The 24,534-nt window shown below is 26.9% G+C and overlaps 2 protein-coding genes across 5 annotated transcripts; one reads left to right on the forward strand and one right to left on the reverse strand.

The window, feature by feature from the left end:
- Window positions 1-709: 709 nt before the first annotated feature.
- On the reverse strand, window positions 710-22,834 carry LOC107164361 (uncharacterized). Of its 4 annotated transcripts, none has more exons than XM_015512157.2 (7): window positions 22,561-22,834; window positions 11,926-12,100; window positions 11,714-11,812; window positions 4,716-4,921; window positions 4,438-4,658; window positions 2,277-2,361; window positions 710-1,783 (listed from the first exon to the last, which is right to left on the reverse strand). In XM_015512157.2, exons 4-7 carry the CDS (start codon window positions 4,888-4,890, stop codon window positions 1,614-1,616), a joined length of 651 nt encoding a protein of 216 aa, XP_015367643.1. In that variant the 5' UTR covers window positions 4,891-4,921; window positions 11,714-11,812; window positions 11,926-12,100; window positions 22,561-22,834; the 3' UTR covers window positions 710-1,613. The 4 variants fall into 4 exon arrangements, with proteins under 4 accessions (XP_015367643.1, XP_089074295.1, XP_089074296.1 ...); XM_089218169.1 differs by having other exon boundaries at window positions 11,926-12,111; XM_089218170.1 differs by lacking the exons at window positions 11,714-11,812; window positions 11,926-12,100.
- LOC107164362 (uncharacterized) lies at window positions 12,321-21,297 on the forward strand. The gene is made up of 3 exons (XM_015512158.2): window positions 12,321-12,680; window positions 12,754-12,971; window positions 20,503-21,297. Exons 1-3 carry the CDS (start codon window positions 12,610-12,612, stop codon window positions 20,796-20,798), a joined length of 585 nt encoding a protein of 194 aa, XP_015367644.2. The 5' UTR covers window positions 12,321-12,609; the 3' UTR covers window positions 20,799-21,297.
- Window positions 22,835-24,534: the final 1,700 nt, after the last annotated feature.

Consider the following 24,534-nt stretch of genomic DNA (forward strand, 5'->3'; position numbering starts at 1 on the left):
GCGTCCTCTTAAGATCTACATTAGGAATATATATATTTTTCCTCAAAAGGATCAACTGATTTAAAAAATTATTTTTAATAATAAATATACGACTTATTATAGGCACTCAAATTAACAAGTAAAGTTATCTAAAAATTAATGTTTCACTTTAAATTTATATAAGTGGAATATAAACAGTGGAATGTTAGGGATATGTTGTGTAGAATCGTCAAGCGTGTCAATGGCGTTTATGGTTTTTACACATTTTTTCTTTAAGTCTCGCACATTGCAGCTCAAGTTAAGGTCACCATACGCTGCAGCGGTGACGGTAAATACTTTCTTCTTGGCGGCGCCACCGCGATGACATGGCTGTGAAATTGTGTATGTCTTAATTTTGCCACCACGGCTACCACTGTAATACGTGAGAACCATACAATAATTATTTTTTTTACCAATGAAATAAAATCAGACAAATATTAAATTTTGTTTTGTATATTTTTCATATTTTGGGGTTAACAAGCGTAAATAATATTATTATGAAAAAAACTTAAATAAGTCAAACTCCTAATTTCAATAAAAAATACTAATAATAATGTATAAACTTAAATATACTCCCATATTACATCACATATATTGACGATAAAAGGGAATTCCCGCGTGACGTCATAGAGCCAATGAGTGAACAGCCACCCATGTTTAATGGGTAAAAGAAATTTTCTATACACAATGATTTTAATAACTTTAAAAGTTGAAACTTTCGAATTTATAAAATAAATATTTGGTTTTAATGAGCCGGTTGTTATATTTTTTCTATAATCTATTTATCCCATTATTTATGTCGATCGATTTGCTCGTTAAACTGTATTTCTAAAATAAGTATGTAATTAATTAGTAAATAGTGTACCTGTACACTATTAGAAGTAGGTACGCGACTTTTTGTCAGATTTAATAAGAACATTCGATGCCGCGCAGCGCAGCGCTGTGATCCAATATAGGGCGATGTGCAACCAAAGTATCTATATCCGTGTATAATACATTAACACGGTAGATAATAAGACACAAATTATAATTAACACAATAAATATTATGGTAGATATTTGTCGTGGGATATATTGTATACTGCACGAAAGTCGATTAGTCGAATGCTACAAAAACATTGTACAAAGAACATCTTCGCGACAACTCACATATAGGTGTAGTATCAACATTCACGCATAAAAATTAAATAAGCTAAATCATGATCCAAACCTAATGACAATCCATATAAAAATAAATAACAATGTGCTTCTGCAAGCCTAAATTGAATTTAAAATGTTATCATATTATTACTATTGCTATATTATATATACAATGTTTAAAACATTTAAATGAAAGTTAGTTAAATTTAGGCTTTCAGGAGTATAAAATAAAAATCAAGAAAATGTTATAAAAGTATAAATATACATAGAGTACCTAAGTAATAAAATTGTTTACAAAATAAACAGATGATAACTCTTTCTTTTATAAATATATTACAAAAAAAAAATGATTGTTTAATACATTAGGAACCAAACATTTTTTTAAATGTATGAAAACAAATGATACACATACAACGATAACAAAATAAAAATTCAATAAATTAATTGTTTAATACATTACAATGTATAAGGGTCGTTTAGTAAAGAATCCACATTAAATTTATATGTAGTAACGTCTTTATTTTCTAGATTGTCTTGTTTGTCGTGATTGTTTTGTAAATGTTCAATAACTTCTTCTATGTCTAAATCATCCAACTTAGGCAAAACATCATCAATTTTTTGATTAACTACAAATAATAATTATTATTATGAATAGTAAATAAAAAAATAATAACATAGTAGATTTAAGGTGACATCCAAATTGCATGAACTCCTGTTTATAAATAAAATGTAAAACAAAAGTCATATTAAATTAGTAATTAAAAACTAAAATTATTGGTCTTCGAAGAATTTATAAACAAAAGTATTAATTTCAAACGCTTTTTTATGAAATAATCGTTTACATAGTTTTTTAATACAATTTTGATAGATATGGACTATAAATTAGATTAACATTTATATAATGTGTAGTTAAATCTGCTGTAACTATCAAAAGTATGCTAGTTAATTAAAAGATATTTTTTATCTGTATATTATAACTGACAGCCACGTCATAGATATTTCAGCATATTATTAATAAACATTGACACAATATTTTAATTTTTTATATGCATTCTATAAAATTATTTACATTTCACACGATTTAGATGCACCAAAATTAAATTTAATAAATGTAATTACACTGTGTTTGAATGATATGAGATAACACATCATTCGTTAATTCATAACCTGGAGTTTCGATCATATTAACGTCTTGTACAGCATTCTATAAATAATGCATAAAAAAATTAATAAAACAATGATCTCAAAAGATAATAATATTATGTAACTACTAAAACAGTTTTAAGTGATCTATTACTTGCTCTAACATGTTTCTACAAATTATATAAATTATAATATTTAAAAACACTGGTATTTTCATACGTATTTATAGAAATGGTATATCAGCCTTTTAAATATTTATTTACTTATTCTAGCAACTATATTTCTATGTATAAACAAATTGTAATAAAATTTTATCTGAACAGTAAAATTTAAATAAGTATTGGTAAATAATTATTATGTTGCTTATTGTAAAGTTTAAGTCATAGTTGTAAGTAAAAATAATAAAATAGGTAACTCAGCTAAAATTAAATATAAATCTTATTTTAGTGCTAAAATTATTTGTATATTTAAATTGTATAACAAGATTTAATTTTATATTTATCTAATTCTAATACTGTAGTAGATTTAACAAACAATACCTATAGAGACAGGGCCGGCTCTAGTGATTGTTTATACGTAGGCAAAACTTAATTTTGCCGCCCCTGTATACTAATCGTGTTTCTTCATGTCAAAAAATGCCGCCTTTTAAAAAATAATGTTTTTAATGCCGCCGTAGGCTTGTGCCTACGTCGCCTACGCCTTAAGCCGCCCCTGTATAGAGACGAACTACAAATTATATTACGTATTTTATATAAGTTGTCCTGACGTGACCAAAAATGCTGTGGCCGGTCTTGAGAAATATCGAAAATTAAATGAAAAAATTACGCACGGTACGAGATTTGAACCCACGAATCACGCGTCGGAGTGTCGGACTAGCGATGCGTAACAATGGGCCGCGGTGTCTTATCATGTTAATCTCGATATTCTGCCACTTAGACCGGAGTAACACTGTGTTCGGTAGAGAAAAGTGTAAACGGGTTGCTATCGGCTTGTACTTTTAGTACTTGCTCAATGCGTACCGTGTCATACTCCCACCCTAAACCGAACGTGTGGCCATGTGGGCATCACTGGTTCGGTGGTTACCCGGGTCGCCAATCTAACCAACTTATAATATGTTGAATATTTATAATTATAAGATTTTTTTTCTCTAATAACAATCATTATTTAATGAAAATATTTAAGTGGATAACATCTTCAGCACACTGTTTGTTTTATATCTCTTGCTCATAATTCATGCACAACATAGACAAAACAGATTTACAGATAATCATTGATTAAAATTACGCATTATAAAAAATTATGGAGAATAATTTTTAGGGTGCATGAAACTATGACATAATATCAGCTTGTTTAAATATTGTCTCAAAATGATTTAATATATACCCCCAAAAACATATAGCTATTTAATCATGTAACATAAAAGCCTCCCCGCATACATAGATGTTAAAAATTCTGTCCTCCTTAAAATTTTAATGAAATACGAAATTTACTTGAAAATTACTCAACCACTTTTTTTTAAATTGAACTAAACCTAAACCGTTCAAAATGAGTTTATTTTTTTAATGAAGACCGTTAAGAATTTTAAAATGTTAATAATATCGAAGTGAAAAGAACTATTTAAAAATGTAAGAAAGTCGTTTTCGTGAAAACTTTGTTATTATAACAAATTCAATTATGTTATCAGACATATCATTGAGTAATTAAGTTATTTAATACGATTGAAGAAATTTACTAAAAATACAAAATAAATAATATTTATTCAACGAATTTCGTAGGTGCGTTATTGGCATGCAAGTGCATTGTGCAGTATACATATATACATGGTGGACTACGGGAAAAGAGCCAAAAATATGTAAGCAAAACACTTTTTTCATGACCCACCCACTCAATTCAAAATAAGTTTGGCGAAAATTAGGACGAAAATGCGTAGTGGTTGCGTATGCGCAATCTCATTCTCTGTAGACCAATCACAGTGATCTTACCATTCTAATCGTTCCAGCACGACGCATTTTATACATACTCCCCAACTTGTTTACTATAATATAGAGTATAGAAAATTGACAATATTAAGCTCCTTAAAAACAACCGGTATTGAATTCCCTTAATTAAATTTAAAAAATATTAATAAATATCTTACATTATGTGGAGAAGATCTTGGAATTGTGCTAGATCTTGCCTTAGGAATTGAGCCAGTGCTTGCTTTGGTAGTTGTGATAGCTTGTTTCTTAGTAATTAATCTAATTCTTGTGTTAAAATTTGCCTTTTGAAAAGCCGATTCGAGATCATTAATGCTAACTTTTTTTTTATTGCCCGTCATTGCACTTGATATTACATTTTCCAAAATGATTAAGATACGTTCTAATAAACCAAATAATATATTAGTCACAAAAAAAAAATTTTTTTAATAGTAATTACTTTGAGCATATACCGCCAGGCGTTTTAAATTCAGATTATCGCATTTGTGTTTTCTCAATCTTTGTACTGCTGTCCTCACTTTAATGATATAAGAATGCGGGATTTTTTGTTGCTTATTTGTTGAAGACATTATTTTGTTAAATTGAATCCGACAACGTATCGCTGGACTTTCCATTCTTAATAAATAAGTAGGTAATTTTTTTTAGCTATAATCAAACGATAAATTAGAAATATTTATTGACTACAAACATTTACAAAAACAGAATCAAAGAAAGGGTAGACACCTGGGTTGGTATCAATACAAGGACTGACGTGGATACTCAACAAAAGAAAACGTGGCTGCTTGACGTAAATCAATTTATGCTGAGCATCCCCGAAAATCGATGGCAGTGACGATAGCATTTCGAGTTAGAAATTAAAAAAAATTTTGTATATCCAAGATTTGAAAATCGAATTCAAGATTCTCCTTAAGTATTCCTATATTTACCAAAACAAGTCTTCCAGAAAGTTAAATAATAAAATAATCAATTTTTAGGTATTGCTAAGGATTAAAAATTTAAAACAATGGTTATCATAAATGACTTCATACAAAAAATCAAAACTAAAAACACAATTATTTTACCACAGATATTTTAAGTTCAAATTTGGACAAAATTACATAATATTATAACCAAGGAGAGTAACGACTTTAGTTTTAGTTTTAATTTAAAATTACTATTCGTGGGTATATTAAACTTTTAAACTATATTATTATATTTTATACACACTACAATGGCATATTCAAATGTAATATTTTCAGTGTTGGGTAGTAACGTAACAAAAGTAACGCGTTACGTAATTTCATTAGAATTATAATAAATATAAAATAATAATATTGTATTATATTGATTTCTTTTTCAAATTTTATCTATTTACTATAGGTAATGTATTTCTAGTACCTAACATTATTACCAGGCACGATGATAATATTGTTAAGAAATATAAAAAAAATATTTATTTTTTTTGTAACGAGAAAGTAATGAGTTGCTTTTCAATTTGAAAAGTAAAGTAATTTCATTACAATTTTATTACAGTAACGAATAAAGTAACTTTATTACATTTCTCTCTAGATAATGAGTAAAGTGACTTTATTACTTTTTAAAAGTAATTTACCCAACACTGAATATTTTTCGCATAAATGAATTTAACCTATTGATTAACTAATGGCTAATGCCTAATAGTAAAACAAATTACTTTAATCACAATAATACATCAAATATATTTCGTAATATTATTAGCTTACAGACCTTCACTTAGAATCGTTTTTCTTGTACAATGATTTTATATCATTGAATTCAAATTGAACACCGTTGATTACAGAGGCCTACTTGTAACCTACTGTATATCAGAACAACCCTCTTCACCATTAATAAAAAAGCGGGTAAAAACGATTCTGAGCGAAGACGGTTTATCTGTCTAGGATATATTATAGATTATTAAAAATTTTTAAATCTTAGTTTTAAAAAGAAAAATTTTTATGAATTTCTAGTTTGAAATAATTTGCGAATTTTCGTGATTTTTACATATGTTGTCAAAATTCAAACTTTGAATGCTTGTAAAAAAAAATTGTGGCTACGCATTTATTTTATTTTTCAATTTTTATTGTAAAAATATATTATGAGCCTTGTATTAAATTTTCAAATCTTAGATATAAAAAGAAAATTTTTTATGAATTTCTAGCTTAAAATAATTTCTGTATTTTCGTGATTTTTACATAATATGTTGTCAAAACTCAAACTTTGAATGCTTAAAAAAAAAATTGTGACTATGTATTCCTTTTATTTTGCAACTGCTATTGTAAAAATATGTTAGGAGCCTTGTATTAAATTTTCAAATCTTAGAATTAAAAAGGAAAACTTTTATGAATTTCTATCTAAGATAATTTGAATATTGCCGTAATTTTTACGTATTTAGTCAAAATTTGAACTTTAAATGCTTATAAAAAAAAATTGTGACTATATATTTCTTTTATTTTTCAATTGCTATTGTAAAAATATATAATGAGCCTTGTATTAAATTTTCAAATCTTAAATATAAAAGGAAAATTTTTTATGAATTTCTAGCATAAAATAATTTACGAATTTTCGTGATTTTTACGTAATATGTTGTAAAAATTCAAACTTTGAATGCTTATAAAAAAAAATTGTGACTATGTATTTCTTTTATTTTTCAACTTCTATTGTAAAAATATGTTAGGAGACTTGTATTAAATTTTCAAATCTTAGAATTAAAAAGAAAAACTTTTATGAATTTCTAGCTTAAAATAATTTGTGAATTTTCGTGATTTTTACGTATTTTGTCAAAATTCAAACTTTGAATGCTTATAAAAAAAAATTGTGACTATGAATTTCTTTTATTTTTCAACTGCTATTGTAACAATATGTTAAGAGCCTTGTATTAAATTTTCAAGCTTTTCTGCCTAACAAATAAATTTTTATCGATATTAATTTTAAAAAAACTAATAATGATCGAAAATTTGAAATGCCTATGAATAGTTCAACTTAAGTCGAAATTTTTTGAAAATTGCATGGTGGATAGAATATACTTATATAAACATTAGGTGAAAAATGCATGTATCTATGGTCATTTGTTTTAAAGTTACATCAAAAATCAAAATCAATTTTGTCGAAAAATGAGTGTGCGTAAAATTTCCCGTTTTACCCTTAATTTTTAGTTTGTTTTTCTCAATTATTTAGAAAAGTATTAAGAATTTTTTACTTTTGACCCCCCAAAGTACCAACTAGATTCACTTTCTGATCGAACGAGGTACTGAAGTCAAAAATCGAAGCATTTTTTCTGCCCCAAAACGTGATGAGACACAAAAAAAAAAAAAAAACACATCATGGTAAAATCAATACATTCATCGCTCCGCTCAGAATCTAAAATAACTATGATTATGTCAGAGCCTTAAAAGTATTATTCTCACGCGTGGCGTGGGCGTGAGAAAGGGAACAAATATTGAGTTGACAAACTTTTAAAGATATATACCTAATCTTTTCGGTTATAAAATAATATCTATGTATATGAAAACAAAAATATCGGTGGATCAATGAATTTAATTAAAACAAGAAAAACTAGTTAGTAAATTAATTAGAAAACAAATAGATACATTGAGTTTACAACAATTATACTCAGGTACAATAACTTATGATATTTAAACAAACAAACATATTACAATTTATTTTAATAAAATACATAAAAAATTGTAAATTGCAAAGAGCATTGTTATTTGTCAGTAACACAAAGTAACTAGCGTTAAAGTTTTAGATTATAACTAAATACGTAATTAATAATTGTTATAAATAATAATAGACAAACATTTCATTAATTTAAATATAGGCACTACGCATATTTAGTTATAATATTTAATTATATTGAAAAACATTTCAATACTTGGTCAAATTAACTTTGAAATTATTTTAATTTTTTGAGAAATAATAATACACAATAATACTTGTAATTTACCAGTAGATTTTAGAAATACATAACTATAGTCTATATTTATCAATAGATAAATTTTGGACAATTATTATTAATAATATCGCTAGTCGCATTGGCTAGTTGTTGTAATTTGTTTCTGTTATCTGTGAGTTGTATTTATTAATTGTATACTAATCTAGTTTTTATTTATTTATTCATAATTTTATATGAAAATTAATTTGATGTTAACTCAGCACCATTTCAGACAGAGTACCTAGCACCTACACTTTTATATATCCGTGGCAGACAAAATTTCGGCACGTTTCCTGGTTAGCCACGACAGGCAGCGTTAAAACAAATCAAAATAAGAGGCACTCTCGTTTATTTCTATAGTGAAAATTATATTGATGTTGAAGATAATATTATTAACATTGTTAAAAATAAAAGTGATTTATTTGATAAAAACTATAAAAACATTATGAACATTGTTTTTAAATGTATATACAATTGTATGTACACGCTACTATATATTGTTCTGTTCATATTATAATGATTATTAATTATCCATAACAAACTTCCATATTTAAGAATTACCTTACTTATAATTTAATATAATACACGAAAATTTAACATGCGAGTAGGAAATAAAGTAAAATGTTTTAATTTCATAATCACATACAGAAGTTTAATGTAACCATATTTATTAAAGGTCTAAAAAAAGTAATTTTAAAATCACGAATAGAAATTAGAAGTGTTATATTTCGGTAAAACACGATTGAGCAAAGAATATTTTATGTAAAGTAACCTTATTCACATTTCCGAAATTGTATATTTCATTATTTTCACGTATTATTATGATACCAAACTTAAACGATCCGCAAGTCACGAGCTCAGCCCAGCCATATCAACAATTTTATCGATTAATAAATTAGTTTTGGTGAAATAAATATTAATTTTATCCATAATATACTAACTGTAATAGATACGTTTTAAACATTTAACATTGGCAGAAATTATAAGATAATTAAAATAAGATATAGATGATAATAATAATAATAATCACTTATAGTCGTGCCACAGTGCGTAAAAAAAAATTTCTTAAGGAAAAGTTTTTTTTATTTTATAATATGGATATAAATAATATGCCAATAATTTTATAGGATACTTTTAACTCGTATCATATTTTGAATTATTTAAATAATATGTTTTGTATATATGCTAGTTCAAAGTTGAAAATGGCAATATTCAATATTGCAGTTTTTATGCTTAATCTGGTGGGTTTTCTGTTATATTGTTCTTAATCTTTTGAACTGAACTGAACGAAAATCCATCGGCCTATATGACTTAGAGTACTTTAAGATTTATTGCTTTTACCCATTAATTAATTTATTTGGTACTTTTCTGTTATACGAGACAAGTGACTACGTCTATTATCGTGACTACCACCCAAGACTCCCTCCGTTATCCTAACTGTCTTGGTTGTTTTGTGAAATATCAAAATCCTATTGTCTAAGACTATCAAAATTTGTCCACTTTCCTATCATCACAGATTACCTTGTTTTTATTTTTTCTAAAAAATCATATTTAATTCTTTAATATTTTTTTAATACGTAGGTATTGTGGATATGGCCACATTCAAATTTTATTAAGAGGACGCTACACCCGCGTGTGTTGTCTCCGTCTTACAAGTACGTAACATTGCAAAAACTGTTTCGCGCGAGAAAGAACCGAGAAGGCTACAATCATAACTAAAAAACGAAATTCTCACCACAGATAAAAGGGAATTTCGACTGTACAACGTTGTTTTTATTTTTTTGATATTAGAACTGAAAAAAAAGTTATTCGATTTTGAAAAACGCAAAAATAATGAATTTTGAAACAATAAGAACTTTTTTTCTATTTGTGATATCGAAAAATTGAAAACAACGTTGCACAGTAAATGTTCTCCTTATTATGTGGTGAAAATTTCGTTTCTTAGTTATAACTGTAGCATTCTCGGTTCTTTCCCGCGCGAAACAGTTTTTGCAATGTTACGCACTTGTAAGACGGAGACTTCACATGCGGGTGTAGCGTCCTCTTAAAAAAATGAAATAAAGAATAGATTTCAATACACATAAATACAATTTCTTATATCTTATATATGTTTTATAAGCTGTATACCATATACGCCACGCTTGGCATAGAGCCAATGAAAATCATAAAATAATAATACAACAAATAATATTATCGTTATTGTCATCCATAGGCACCCGCAGGGGGCAAGCTGGGGCATTTGCCCCCCTGGCTTTTTCAAAATATTTTTTTTAATTGAATGTTTTAAGATAAATTACTATATACTAAACAACAAATTTAAAGTATAAAATAAGTTGTAGGTAATATAATAAAATATAATATATTGTATACGAGTATAATATAAAAGGTTGTTATTTTAAAACACCTTGTAAAATTATAATATTTATCCTCAAATCCTAACATTGCCCCCCCCCCCCTAGAAAAATTTCTGCGGGCGCCTATGTTGTCATCGAACAAGAACAAAAATAATTAACATCGGTAAAATAATTATTATCACTACAGCATCAATCATTCAGCTATTGTGGTAGTCTTGGGTGATAGTCGCTATAATTAATTGTTGTAATCTCGTGATAGTCGCTATAATTAATAATTGTAATCGTATAATAGGAAAGTAAAATTTATTTTATTATTTTTTTTTTTAATAAGATGTTCTTAGCCTTGGCTATCTACATTCTACATCTATAGATAGACACATATTATTGAGTATTGACTATTTTAACACGATAAAAATTATATTAATGGTGTTTATGCTATATAAGATATTAAAACAATTAGATATTTATCTATACTATCACACAGTAACGATACAGTATTAATTTTTGCATTTAAAAATTTCCTTGTGTGTATAAAATGTAACAATATATTTAAAGTTTTAAGTAAGTACTCACGAGTAACATTTTTTAATAGAACAAAATAACTAAAATTGTTATTCTTCGTTAAAATATTCAATTTCATCAAAATGTCACACTAAAATTAGAGATGTTACGAACTGTTAGATTTTCGAACTGCACCAAAATCTGGGAGTTTTTAGTCCAAAATTACATTTTAGTCTAAAAAGTGTATAAAAAGCCGTGCTTATATATTTTAGTATTTTACTTACAGAATGAACTACTTTTGAGAAATTTTGTATTACCATTCGAACTTCCAAACCCAGTGTATTTTATTATTGATATTTTAAAAAAAAACCAAAATTTTTAAATGTCTACAAAAAGCTCGAACAAATTTAAAATATTTTGAACATTTTATTCAGTATAGAATATGTTAAAATATGAATTAGAAGAAAATTTCAATACCACTTCTCATGAATTTTGGTTAAATTTTTTATACTGAAACATTCGTATTTCAACTGGTTCAAGACCAATGGGGCAATTAGAATCTGTCGGCCAGACTTGAAATTATACTAATTATAGGCTCATGAACATCGCAATTTTTATTCTTTTGAAATTGTCAGTATGGTATGTACTCACGTAGATAATCTCTTCTTTGGTCTTCCTACCAAGAAATTCTAATTGTACCATCAATCATTGAATTACGTAAATTCCAAAAAAGGTCAACAATCATCAGACCTGGTAAACCAAAATTTAAGTCATTTTCAATAATCAAAATTACTATACTAGAAAAAATATTTATGTATAATATAATATCAGCATAAAGCTTCATGAATTAATGATACACATACCTAATTCCTATTAATATGTTTTATCCGTATCGTCTGTCGGCTGCATCTACTATTCAGAACCACGATTAAACATAAAATAATTGCGGAACAAATAATGATAAACTGAGGCAAAAATATTAAAATATTTTCTTCCAGCAGCAAACGGCAAGCACAGCAGTTGTCTTTGTCAGTCGTTCTGAAACCGAACTACCTTCCTTATCTTAATCATATAACGTGTTCCGATTCATAACAGCTTACTTACGAACCGGGCGATTGCAGCGCAACGCAACGGTATTATCCTCAGTTAGAACATCACCGTCGCTGTCGCGCGAAATGCTCTCTGGTGAACGGTTTCTGTACTATCTAGCATTTATAACCAATAAATAAACTGTGTAGTTCTATGGTTATTGGTTACATACCACGTCGGTATTATTTTCCGTTATTTTTCTAACCTAACTATTAAATGATAACTATGGACGCTTGTATACATTTTGTATCGTGCGAGACGTTATCATTTGCCTGTTGCCGCTCAAAAGAACAAGTCGTCTAGATCAAAGCATTCAAAACCGTAATTCATAATAAGCCGAATCGACGATCTACCAAACTACGACTTCATAGTGTACCGTACTAATCAGTTAATCGCGTCATCGCAATAGACAACGGTTTCTTATTGTTACGATAGTTTTAATTGTAAAATCATTGAAAATGTCCAAAGTTTGCGTTTTGTGTTTGAAACCAGTGCTCAAATATTCCATTCCCAAAATGTCATTACACGTGTAAGTAAATAATTACAATATTGTACGGGGACAAAAACATTCCAGTATAATGATTTATGTTTTATTTTGTTAGATTTCCATCGTGTCCGAAAAAACGGCAGATTTGGCTCAACCAGTGTAGATTATCCCATAAAGACATTTTACCAAACCGCAAGATATGTTCTTTACACTTTAAGCCAACATGTTTCAAGTCTGGTTTAAAGAGGCGTGTACTTTATCCTGATGCGATACCAACAATTTTTGGAAATGGCATTGTTAAAACAACAAAGCTGCCATTAAAAAATGTGAAAGGTAGTAAACATTTTTCTTACAATTATTATTATTATAAGATATGGTTTGACAATTACCTATACTAACAATGAATTTTTCACCTTTGTGGTTATAGATGCTTTAGTGTTTATACACTGACAGCGATTTAAAATATTATTATATTATATTACAATAATATATGATTACTTTTTAATCATAAGTGACCTAAGCAGTGGTCATATTTTTTGCATATTCAGCATTTATGTATACTTCATGTAGTCCATGTATCATGTTAAGAGGACACTACACCCGCATGTGTTGTCTCCGTCTTACAAGTACGTAACATTGCAAAAACTGTTTCGCGCGGGAAAGAACCGAGAAGGCTACATTCATAACTAAAAAACGAAATTCTCACCACAGATAAAAGGGAATTTCGACTGTGCAACGTTGTTTTTATTTTTTTGATATTAGAACTGAAAAAAAAAGTTATTCGATTTTGAAAAATGCAAAAATAATGCATTTTGAAACAATAAGAACTTTTTTTCTATTTGTGATATCGAAAAATTGAAAACAACGTTGCACAGTAAATGTTCTCCTTATTATGTGGTGAAAATTTCGTTTCTTATAGCTGTAGCCTTCTCGGTTCTTTCCCGCGCGAAACAGTTTTTGCAATGTTACGCACTTGTAAGACGGAGACAATACATGCGGGTGTAGCGTCCTCTTAAGAATGGGAGGGACTATCCATAGGTCATTAGTGAGTGGACAATTTCTAATGTACATCATTTTGATCTATACCTACAGGAATATAAAATATGTTCATATTAGGTAATTACATATAAGTACTAGTAATTTATAGAGTATTGATTAGAATTTAGTATAAATTTGAATATTTATTCTAATCGACTGATCGACTGAAGCTAAGTGACCACAAAGTTTTTTTTTTATGATAGGTATAACAATTTAAACTATCAAACTTTTGTTGCATGTTTTGTATATTTTGATAATTTTCCATTATTTATTAATAATAATTTATTAATAATAAGTTATACAATTTTAATTGCATATCTTATCTTTTAGTGCATGTTTCAGTGTTTTTTGGTCTTTAGACATTTTGAAGTAATTAAGTGTTATTATTGTGATCAGTGCTCGAATTGGAGGGGGGGAGCGCATGGTAACTCAGCTCCTATACTACCTTTTGATTTTAAATAGCGTTTCCATACTACATTTTCCTAAAAGAATGTATCGGTACGCCAGTACGTGGTATTAAATGCCAATGAATATTTTTATTTTGTATTTATTCAATCTTATAAAATATTAAATAGGCACTGTAAAAAATAAAATAAACTTGTAAGTGTTGGAGAATTTTATTTTATTCAATATATTATTATTATTTTTAAATATTAATATTTAGAGAAATTAAATATATAAACTAATGAAAATATAGTGATATTGTGGTTGTAATTAAGGAAGTGTGGGGGGCAAAGCCCTCCATGGGTTATTTCTTAATAAATGTTCAGTTGGAACGCTGTTTTTTGAATTTATACTTGAGTTCCCTTTCTTTCAATTTCCCAATTCGAGCACTGATTGTGATCAGTGCTGCTATGATTGGGTGTGCAATGCATATGGCATAGGTATATCTCTAGCTCTGGTGGTCTTCAAAAACCAAAAGCTAAAATTAAAAATTATCTGTTTCAAATGTTAATAAAATTCATAATATTTGGTTTCATATCTAAGATTTAAAAATGTAGTACAAGATTCCACAAATGTTCTTCCTTTATCAACAATAAAATATGTTTACCAAAATATCAAATTAATTTTTATGAGTGTCAGATAAGTTTTGACATTTTTTGACGTTAGATATTTATTTTTTTTATTTAAAGCTACCAATATAAAATTATTACAGCTTAACAGTTAACGTCAGTTTCTTCTATGTATGTAAAGTATGGTATGATTTTTTTTCTATTTCAATATAATACATCTGCCTACAAGTTAAAAATAATTAGTGATAAGGATTACAAGATGAGTATGTACAAAAACATGAACCACTCGAAGATGAGACCATACATTAACAGAAACTCTAATTACTTTTTTTTAAATCATGTTTTTTCCTATTTTAGAAGGTCTCTAAATTAGTTTTTTTTAGTCGACAAACATTTGTAATAATGTTACTACATGTCTACATCTTACTGATGGCATATTTTTAATAAAGAGGTTTATGTGTTTAGTTCATTTAGAGTGGAAACTATTGTAGTAACTTATAGCATGCTCGTATATTGTTTGCTTTTATACGTTATTATGACGGGCTGCATTTGTTATGTACCATGAAACAGTGGCGTAAACTGGGGGTCGCACGAGGTCGCATTTGTGACCTCTGAAAATATTATAGAGTTGCAAGACTGTCTTTTTGTGACTTCAAAAATCACGATTTTAGTTTTCAAAAAATTAAAATATCAATAATTATTTAATTAATTAACTAATTTATATTTTGAGAACAAATTTTTTGATTTTGTTTTAAACCACTGAAATTATTATTATATTTTATACTTTCAACATTTTCTTATAGTTTTGTTTTTGACCATTTTCTATTAATATACCTACCAATATGTATTTACAGTAGGGTCTCGATAATCCGAACGAGATTGGGGAAAGGGGTCGTTCGGATTAGCGATTTGTTCGGATTACCTATGGCTTAAAAAAAAAACATCAATTTTATTTTTATTTAAAATATGAAATTTTATTTTTATTTGTATTAATCGTGTAAAAACTCGTTATTTCAAAAGACATTGAATACATAAAAATATTAATATTAATTATGAACTTTACCATTTAAAATATTGATTTTTTTTTGTACATTGGTTCCCGTTATGAATTGGTAGCCTTGTCCCACATAATTGAAAAACTTTATTACCGGAAAATATTATTTATAAATACATACATAATATGTACATATTATGTAGTATGTACATATTATGGCGATAAGATAATTCTCAAGCCCGTTCGGATTACCGCGTCTTTCGGATTAGCCTGTGTTCGGATAATCGAGACCCTACTGTATTGTGATCGGCAGAGTCAAGTCTCAATGGTAGCTGAATATTAATAGTGAAAACGTGTTTCACTATTGTATGTTTATAAATTAAAATTATTATTTGTCTTTTTCCATATTCATTTATTTTTTGACACTTGTATTTATTTCTTATCCCGCGAGCAATGCAAAATTAAAAGTGTTTCTTAAGCTTGCTAAAATACACAAATTTCTTGTAAAAATATCAAAATCGAAAGTAAGCATCTATTTTTACTTTAAATTCATATACCTATAACTTTTGATTTGTATGCATTAAGTTTAATGTAGCCGTTAAGATATATTACTGATTTATATTATATTAAAACTACAATTTTGACAAATAAAACAATTTATATTTGATCTGTAAATTAATTTACTAGGTAATAGAATATTATTATTGAGCAAGTTTGATACAATTATTTATTACAGTCTAGATTAAAAGAACTGTTGTATTTTATGTATTCATATATTGTTTAAGAACATTATACATATTATATTGACGGTAATTAATAATATACCCTATTTATGTTGTATATTCATTAAACATACCTGCAGTTACCAATAGATACTACATATGTTTAAGGTTAAAATAATTTTATTGAGATTGTGTTCTTTTTCTTATGATATTATATTTAGAAAAATAAAAAAAAAATTAGGGTGTATGAAAGGCTTAGGCCACTTTTAGCCAAAAGTGTCTAATCTTGAAACTGATTGGAACCCTAATAATTTAGCCCAATTTATGCCACTGCCATTAAGCACCAGTGATAAGTTTTAGGGTTTTGCTGTGCCCCAAATTTGGATTCTGTATAACCATACTAGCTTGATGATTGTTTTGTAAAATAGAAATTTTTTTTTAAGACTTAGGTAAGTTAGATTTAAGTACAGGTCTAAGAAGATGAAGGTGAGAGTTCAGTTGTTAGCGTTTCTACTTGGTGTGATTTGAACAGGTTAATCTCTTATTCAGAGTGATATTTAAGTATTTAGTTGATTTGTGAAGTGGAATCGTTATTGCATTTTAGTGACGGGGATTCAATTTTGTTTAGGGAAAAGTTCACTTTTTTTGTCAATGATTTTGATTTTCTAGTTTTCGGGGCCAGGATTCTATTTTATTAAGATTTATTTATAAATTTTGAGTTGTGATATCAGAAGTTATATTTTACATAAGTATTGCTGTGTTATTAGCAAATGAAAAGAAAAGAGTGTATGGTTGGTTAAGGATAAATCAGTGGTGAATATATTTTAGAGCAGCGGTTCCCAACCTTTTTAGCAGGCGGTGCCCTATTGTTTTTAGAAATTTTGTTAGGTCCCCTTCTGTGAATATCACGAGAAACGTGATAAAAATAAACACTAGTTTTCATTCATAACTGATTTAAATAATTTTATTGTCAAAATTAAAAAAAAAAATCTGTTTTAATAGTGAAAAACTAATAATTAATGAGATATTTGAGGCAGCTTATTTTTGGAAAGTTTGGCAATGTTTTTATCTGTTTTTATCTATTATTGAATTATTCGACACATATTAGAAATACTATATTTGATATTGAATATACAGATAGTATTCTTAGTAGTTTTGTACGTAAAATAATTTTTTGTCTTTTCAACTACAATAAATTTTTAATATATAATTTAATAATTTTATTCATTCTCGGATGAGCTGTGGCACCCCTTAAATGAGCTCGCGGTGCACAGGTTGGGAACCGCTGTTTTAGAGTATAGCAGAGGGTATGGTTTTATAAATATTTTTATTCTTATTGAGCTATTTATAGGCTTTTAAAATTTATTAGTTTTTTTTCTATAAATATCAATAAAAAATGTTTTGCCTACCTAATAATCAGCTTAAAATTGTAATAAAAAGTTTGTAATAAGTTATTTAAATAGCAGTTTAAAAATATTAAGTATAGGTACCTGTATACCTACGCAAACTTGGTGTTTTTCATTACTGTATAAAATTGAATTTTGATAAAAAATTTATAAATTACCCAATTTTTTTTTTTAAAGAAGGATTGAAAATTTAAAACAATGTTTCTCATAAGTAGTTGTTATTGTAACCAAAAACTCTAAAAAATGAGGGATTTAGTACCAATTTTTAAAATTTTCTGCAGTCCTATAAAATTTTAAAATTATATTTTATATTTTAGTTATCACCTTAATAATAATACTTTTCCACTAATTTACTGCTGGATACTCTGTATTGTGTCAAAAATAAAGGTCATTTGAATAATTCACTGACCTAGAAGAACTGATGGATTTTGATGAAAATATTTTTATGCAAAAAGAAAAAGCATTTCTATGGATTACATTGAGCTCTGATTTTTTTATTTTATTTCAAATAATGGTGTTATATAATTTGTAAAAATAAACTTAAAATTGTATTATTTTTGAAGACTTATATTAAGTTTGAGATAAAAATATTGATAACACAGTTCAGTGTGATCTGTAGAATATTACTCTCCATAGTTAAAACATAGGCGCAATTAGGGGGTGCTTGGGGGTGCTTCAACACCCCCAGCCTTTAATTTAGCACCTCCAGATCAAAAACACCAAAAATGGAAAAATCATATGAAAAAGTTTTTTTTGTTTTACGTAAGGTTGTTTAAATATTGAAAGAGATGTTGTTAATAAAATTACTTCTTCAAAAATATTGGAAATATATTCCAATTCCACCAATAAAAGAAAAATAGTATTAGTATTTAGTATAAAATAGTATATTACATATTATATATAATATTGTATATTATATGTAAACATAGTATTATTACCTAATCTTTGAGATAGATTGTGCTTCATGTAAGTGACTGCTAAAAATGTAAATTGTATAATTATTTTGACATCACTGATTAAAAAAAAATATTATTTATCTGTTTATACTAGGTCATTATTTGAATCACCTAAATAATAATATAGTTAATATACCTAATGTATTTATGAGGTAAATATTAGTGTGCTTATGTTTTTATAATGCATTTAAGATTGGTAGTAGTTATTATAAAATTGAAGTATGGTACTTGGGGTGTAAGGGCGTAGCCCGTACGGTTTTGTTTCACCTGCATAATTAGAACCCCCAATGTTTGGCCTCTAGTTGTGCCTAATGAGTTAAAACCGGATCATTACTCCCATAAAATATATTTTTGTAGACGAAATTGACACCTGATGCTTTACCATAATTTTTTACTACAGACATTTAAAGTTAAAATTTGGATGAAATTTAATATTTAAACAAAGAATAACAATTTTAGTATTATTTCATTGAAATTCAAAAACATTATTCATGGGGACTTTTATATTTATAAATTTTAGTATATCATGCAGTGACTAATTTAAAATATTAAGCTATTACTTATTTGAAACCATCTTACCTATTCCCACTGTTTTACAAAAAGTAGTATTTACTTAAAAATTATTAACAATAATATAATACAATAGAAATATAGACTATTATAATAATAACAAATTAAGTATTAATTAATGGAATAAATGCAATGATACAGAAAAAATTAAATGGACCTACTAATATTAAAATGATCTATTCTAATTGCAATAACATCATGTTTTAATTACCAATTTTGCTGGGAAAAAAATTATATGACCTAATTTTTCAGTTTTGGTCTAGCTCTCTAGTAACTTTAAGTCACTCATCTGTAGTATACAAGGTGTAACAGATAGAACTGATTTTTGGAATAACTTTTGTTCAAATTAATATTTTCTATTTACTTATTTATTTATTTTTTTGTTACCCTAGTACCCTAGCGCTACATGTATGACACATTTTTAGTACTGAAAATAAAAAAATTAAAATTTTATAAAAAAATGTTTGGATAAATTCAAAACAGCCTATTTATGAATCTGATTACAAGAAAAATTTTTATGGTAAATAGATTTATTTAAGTCAAGTAGTTTATTTTTTAGAATTTTTTTAAAATTCAATACTTTTTTGGTTAAATTAATTTGGAACGTAATAAATATTTAAAAAATATGATTTTTGAGAATTTTCTGACAAGAGTATATTTCTTAAATTATTTACTTATCATATAATATTAACATTTTTTGTCATACATTGAATTAGCATATTTTTTTTTTTTTTTTGATCAGGTTTTCCTGTTACATCCTGTATAGCATAAAAAATACTAAACAAAAGTTAAACATCTAAATCTTATTTATCACCACATGTAATTTAAATTATTATTGTTAGATTTATTCATAATATTATTCATAATATCCTATCCAAATTATTCATATTATGTAAATAATATTTAAAATTTTGAGAAAGACTCCTTTTTAATATTACCTATGGTTTATCCATTATCAATAGCTGCTGTTATGTATGTAGGAAATCTATTTTAGTTAATATTTTGAACTTATTATAAGTACATATTATATTATACTAACAACATATTACTGTGGAAAATAATCATAGAAATTCAAAATATCATTCCGATAGGTTGTTGATTGTATCAATGTCAGTAGCAGAAAATAAATACATATTACGAGATAAACATTATTTTTCTGTTCTAGGAAGATCAAAAAATTGCACTAAGAAAGGGATTGTCGTTCAGAACCGTAAGTCACGTGATATTTCGTCAGTTAAAGCTGCTAATACAGTGGTTAATGGTCAAAATCGTCCGTCTTGTGCTGTTACACCAAGAGTAGTCACTCATGCAGATTTTGATCGTATAAATAGCATTTTAGAAAATCAAATTGCTGAGCTTAATGGACTAGAAGGTGTTCTCACAGAGTTAAATAAAGAAAAGTTATCACTTGGGAAATTATTGGAACTTCTTGTAAGGAACCAAATTTCATTGGGTAACTAAAAATATGTTCTACAGCCTACAGTTAAAGCACATTAAATAATCTATATTTATATTCTTTAATTTTATTTTAATCTTATTATTTTTTTTTTTGTGATCAATATTGTTCAATCCAAGCTATTTATTTAAGTTTAAATATAATTTTGAAGAAAAAATTTAAAATGTTAAGTGATTTTTTAAAATTTAATGTAAGATCAATTAATCTTTTACATTGGACATCCATATGTTTTGTATAAGCGCTGTTTTTTTTTTTTGGTGGGGGGGAGCATAAGTGGACAAATGCTTTGGGACTAGAAAATAAATTAGTTCTATTAGTTTTAAAAACATAATATTATAAAAAGAATTAAATATTAAAACAACATTGTTTTTTTTTTTTTAATAATTTTACCAGTAAAATTTTATGGTAATTTTTCCAATATTTAATATGAAAACAAACTCTTAAATGTGTAAATTTGGTACTGTTTATCTTGTGATTTATTAAATAAATGCATTTAACTATCAATTATTTTATTTTAATGATTCGTATATTTAAAAAAAACCCACAAATTGTATGGATTGTTTAAAAGTTTCTACCCTTTATTCAATCATCGATAAATTGATAAATTTGTGTTTAGATTTTAAAGGAAGCATAAATATATACAATTTACTATCCCAGAGAACTATCATTTTCAAGCTCAGGTGAATGTTGAATGTTCAACAATGAAAAATATTAAATAATATTATTTTGATGTATAATAGGTGCACATTGCACATGCTGTAGAACATGCTAAAATATGGCAACAGTATAACAAAGATAGCTGTGTATTGTGTACAACATAATGAATAATAATTAACATTTCCAAAATAAAAACGAAATATACATATAACGCAATGTACGTTATATACTTTAAAAACAACCTAAATATAAAAATAAATTCGCCGCCTTATGTAAAAATTAATTTTGATATTTATATAGGTAATATATAGGTAGATACAATAATCATTTAATGAATATCATATCATATTTAAATATTGTAGAAGTTCAAAAATTATAAAAATCAAGCATCAATAAGAATCATTAAATAAAAACTCGATCTATGAACAAAGTTTAAGATGAGGACGTCGCATCTACGGTGTTGTTTTCGTTTTATGCTCGTATGACATATCAAATTTTCGTTCTCTAGTTTCAGTAGTGATTAGTGACCTGTTAGTTTTGATAGTTTTAATATTAAAGTGAATTGACATATAATACAATTTAAATGTGAGATCATTATTGATCATTATCACGTATGCGTTTATTAATATTATTTTTAAATAAATCATGACATTTTTGAAAATGTACATTTTAAAATGATCATAATACTTATTTAAAAAAAAATAATAGTATCAATAAAGATCTGCGTAGGCACCTGCATAATAATATAACCTTTAAATTGTTTAATAGGCTAATTTACTCTTGTATTGAAACTAAAACTGCATGCTATATTGAGACTAGTAAACGAAAATTTTCCGTATTATACATGCGTATTACAGAGAGCTGCAGGTGCGACGTCCTTGTAACATAAATATTGAATACAATTTAACTTCCTTTTAAATATTTGTGGCTGTCATATAGTATGTGGTCTACCGGTAATTTACGAATATAGTATGCAGTCTACCGCAAATAAATACCTATATCATACCTGGTAAAAAATTTGTTTGTCGAAAAAAGCACTATCTTTCCTATAATAGTACACACAATTATGATAAAATAAGCTAAATGAATATATAAGTAGAATTTTCTCACCTTAAGCTTTGTGTTGTTTGACATCCCTTTCACTTGCAACGTAAAATTCTCCTTTCCTCACCTCTCCTTACGTAGGTAGCCAGGTAGGTATAAATTCATACCACTTCCACGCTTAGACATTGGGCATTTTCATTATTTGCCGCGACATTTTTGCCAATTAAAAAACTCGTGGTTGATTCTTCACTAGTAATAATTAAATAAAAATCTTTTGCCAACATATTGAGTGTTTAACATATAAATTGTGGTGTCGCGCAATAAATGACGTACTGAGCTATTGAGCACATACTTTTACAAAATTTCGAAGTATTGTTATCTGTGTATAAGACAATAAAGATAAAATGTTGACCGAAGAAAAAGATTAGAGTGTATCTATAAAAGATAAACTTTATAATATAAAGACTATATAAAAACCGGCCGGTGACCGCATCCTATAACGCAGGGGCGTAATTAAGGGGGGATGAGGGGGATATATCCCCCCCAGAGCCTATATAATGTGTATATTTATATATTAATTTGAAGCTTATGGAATTATATGTTTTATCGTGCTGACATCACGACGAAATGCATTAAATATAATTATTATCAAGAAATCTATAAATTATTATTTAATTTAAAAGTAAATTTTAATTCTAATATTATATTCAAAATTTACATTTTGAAGAAATTATTATAATATTGTATAGGTATTAAATTGTGTAGAATTTTAAAGCACATTTATTAATACATTTTGTGTGTATATATATATTAGTTTAAGAATTTTTGATGAAATAGTTTTCCCAGATATTGTACTTGAAAATCTAAGTATTTTGTGTGGAAAAAAATGTTTATTCCCCCCTAAGACAAATTCCTAATTACGCCACTGCCGGTGCATGACATCCATATTTATATTATAGTTTTCGAACCCCAAAAACATTATTTTGTTTTAAATTATGATATTATGTAGCGAAGTTGTGTAAATAATTTAATTGAGATTTGTTATTTTTTTATCAATTGTAATTTATTAGTATACCGTGTACTGTACAGCAGGTATAACAAGTTTTAATTTATAGATACAATAGAAAAAATAAAAAATGTTGGTAATATAATATAACAATTATAACATACATGAAATATTTCAATGATTATATGCTATATATTTAGTTAAGTTTTACTGACTTAATTTTCCTCTATTATAGGTACTGTTTTATTTTATCTATGTTTTTAATTGACTTTCTTTTTATTTTCCTATTTTTAGTAAGAACGTGTTTTAAATTGATCGATACTATTTAATTTAATATGAACATCAATTTTGACTTCTTGTATTATAGCAAACCTCGTACCAATTGTTGAACAATTACAATAAAAACTTTTGTTTATACCATACTTATTATATACTATTACCCGAATTAGTATCGTTATTACTGTTATTAGTTAAAACATGATATCAAATATAACTTATTTCGAGACATTGCTTTCTAAAATGTTCAACGTGAAACCATGAACGATAAGAACGAAGCAATTACAAATTAGGACCACATTTTGCAGCACAAAAAATGTATTAAAAAAAACATAAAATTAATTAATTACATAAAAACAAGTACTTGGATGGATCAGAAACTTAAAAAATGTTTACTAAATAAAATTAGGACGTTTTACAAAAAAAAAGTACCTAATAATAATAATAATAATATTTAAATATTTTGGAAAACTTATGCGCTAACCTCCTTGTGGTGACTTCTAGGGTAACACTAATAGGCTTGGAATCCGTATAATATTATGCAAATATTAAAAAGAAAAAATGACGCCCAATGTCCAAACGTGTTGCGCCCTATTGCATACCTGTGTAGTGTGTATCATTGTTCTATATTTTAATATTGATTGTGACTGAATTCTACACGTGTGATTTGGAATATTTACTGATAGCATTGATTTTAAAAACTAATATTTATAATCAATGCTGATAGATAGGTACATCAATATTTTCTATTATTCTAA

This window comes from Diuraphis noxia, unplaced genomic scaffold, assembly GCF_037042655.1.
Source record: "Diuraphis noxia isolate RWA-SAM2 unplaced genomic scaffold, SU_Dnox_SAM2 contig0001, whole genome shotgun sequence".
Taxonomy (NCBI): Eukaryota; Metazoa; Arthropoda; class Insecta; order Hemiptera; family Aphididae; genus Diuraphis; species Diuraphis noxia.

Excerpts from the sequence above, each read along its gene's own strand:
- LOC107164362 (XM_015512158.2), top strand. The coding sequence starts at position 12,610 with ATGTCCAAAGTTTGCGTTTTGTGTTTGAAACCAGTGCTCAAATATTCC. Across the intron at positions 12,681-12,753 it reads CCCAAAATGTCATTACACGT|ATTTCCATCGTGTCCGAAAA; the intron begins GTAAGTAAATAA and ends TTATTTTGTTAG. Across the intron at positions 12,972-20,502 it reads GCCATTAAAAAATGTGAAAG|GAAGATCAAAAAATTGCACT; the intron begins GTAGTAAACATT and ends TTTCTGTTCTAG.
- LOC107164361 (XM_089218170.1), bottom strand. The coding sequence starts at position 4,890 with ATGGAAAGTCCAGCGATACGTTGTCGGATTCAATTTAACAAAATAATG. Across the intron at positions 4,659-4,715 it reads CCTGGCGGTATATGCTCAAA|AACGTATCTTAATCATTTTG; the intron begins GTAATTACTATT and ends TTGGTTTATTAG. Across the intron at positions 1,784-2,276 it reads TCATATCATTCAAACACAGT|TTAATCAAAAAATTGATGAT; the intron begins GTAATTACATTT and ends TATTATTTGTAG.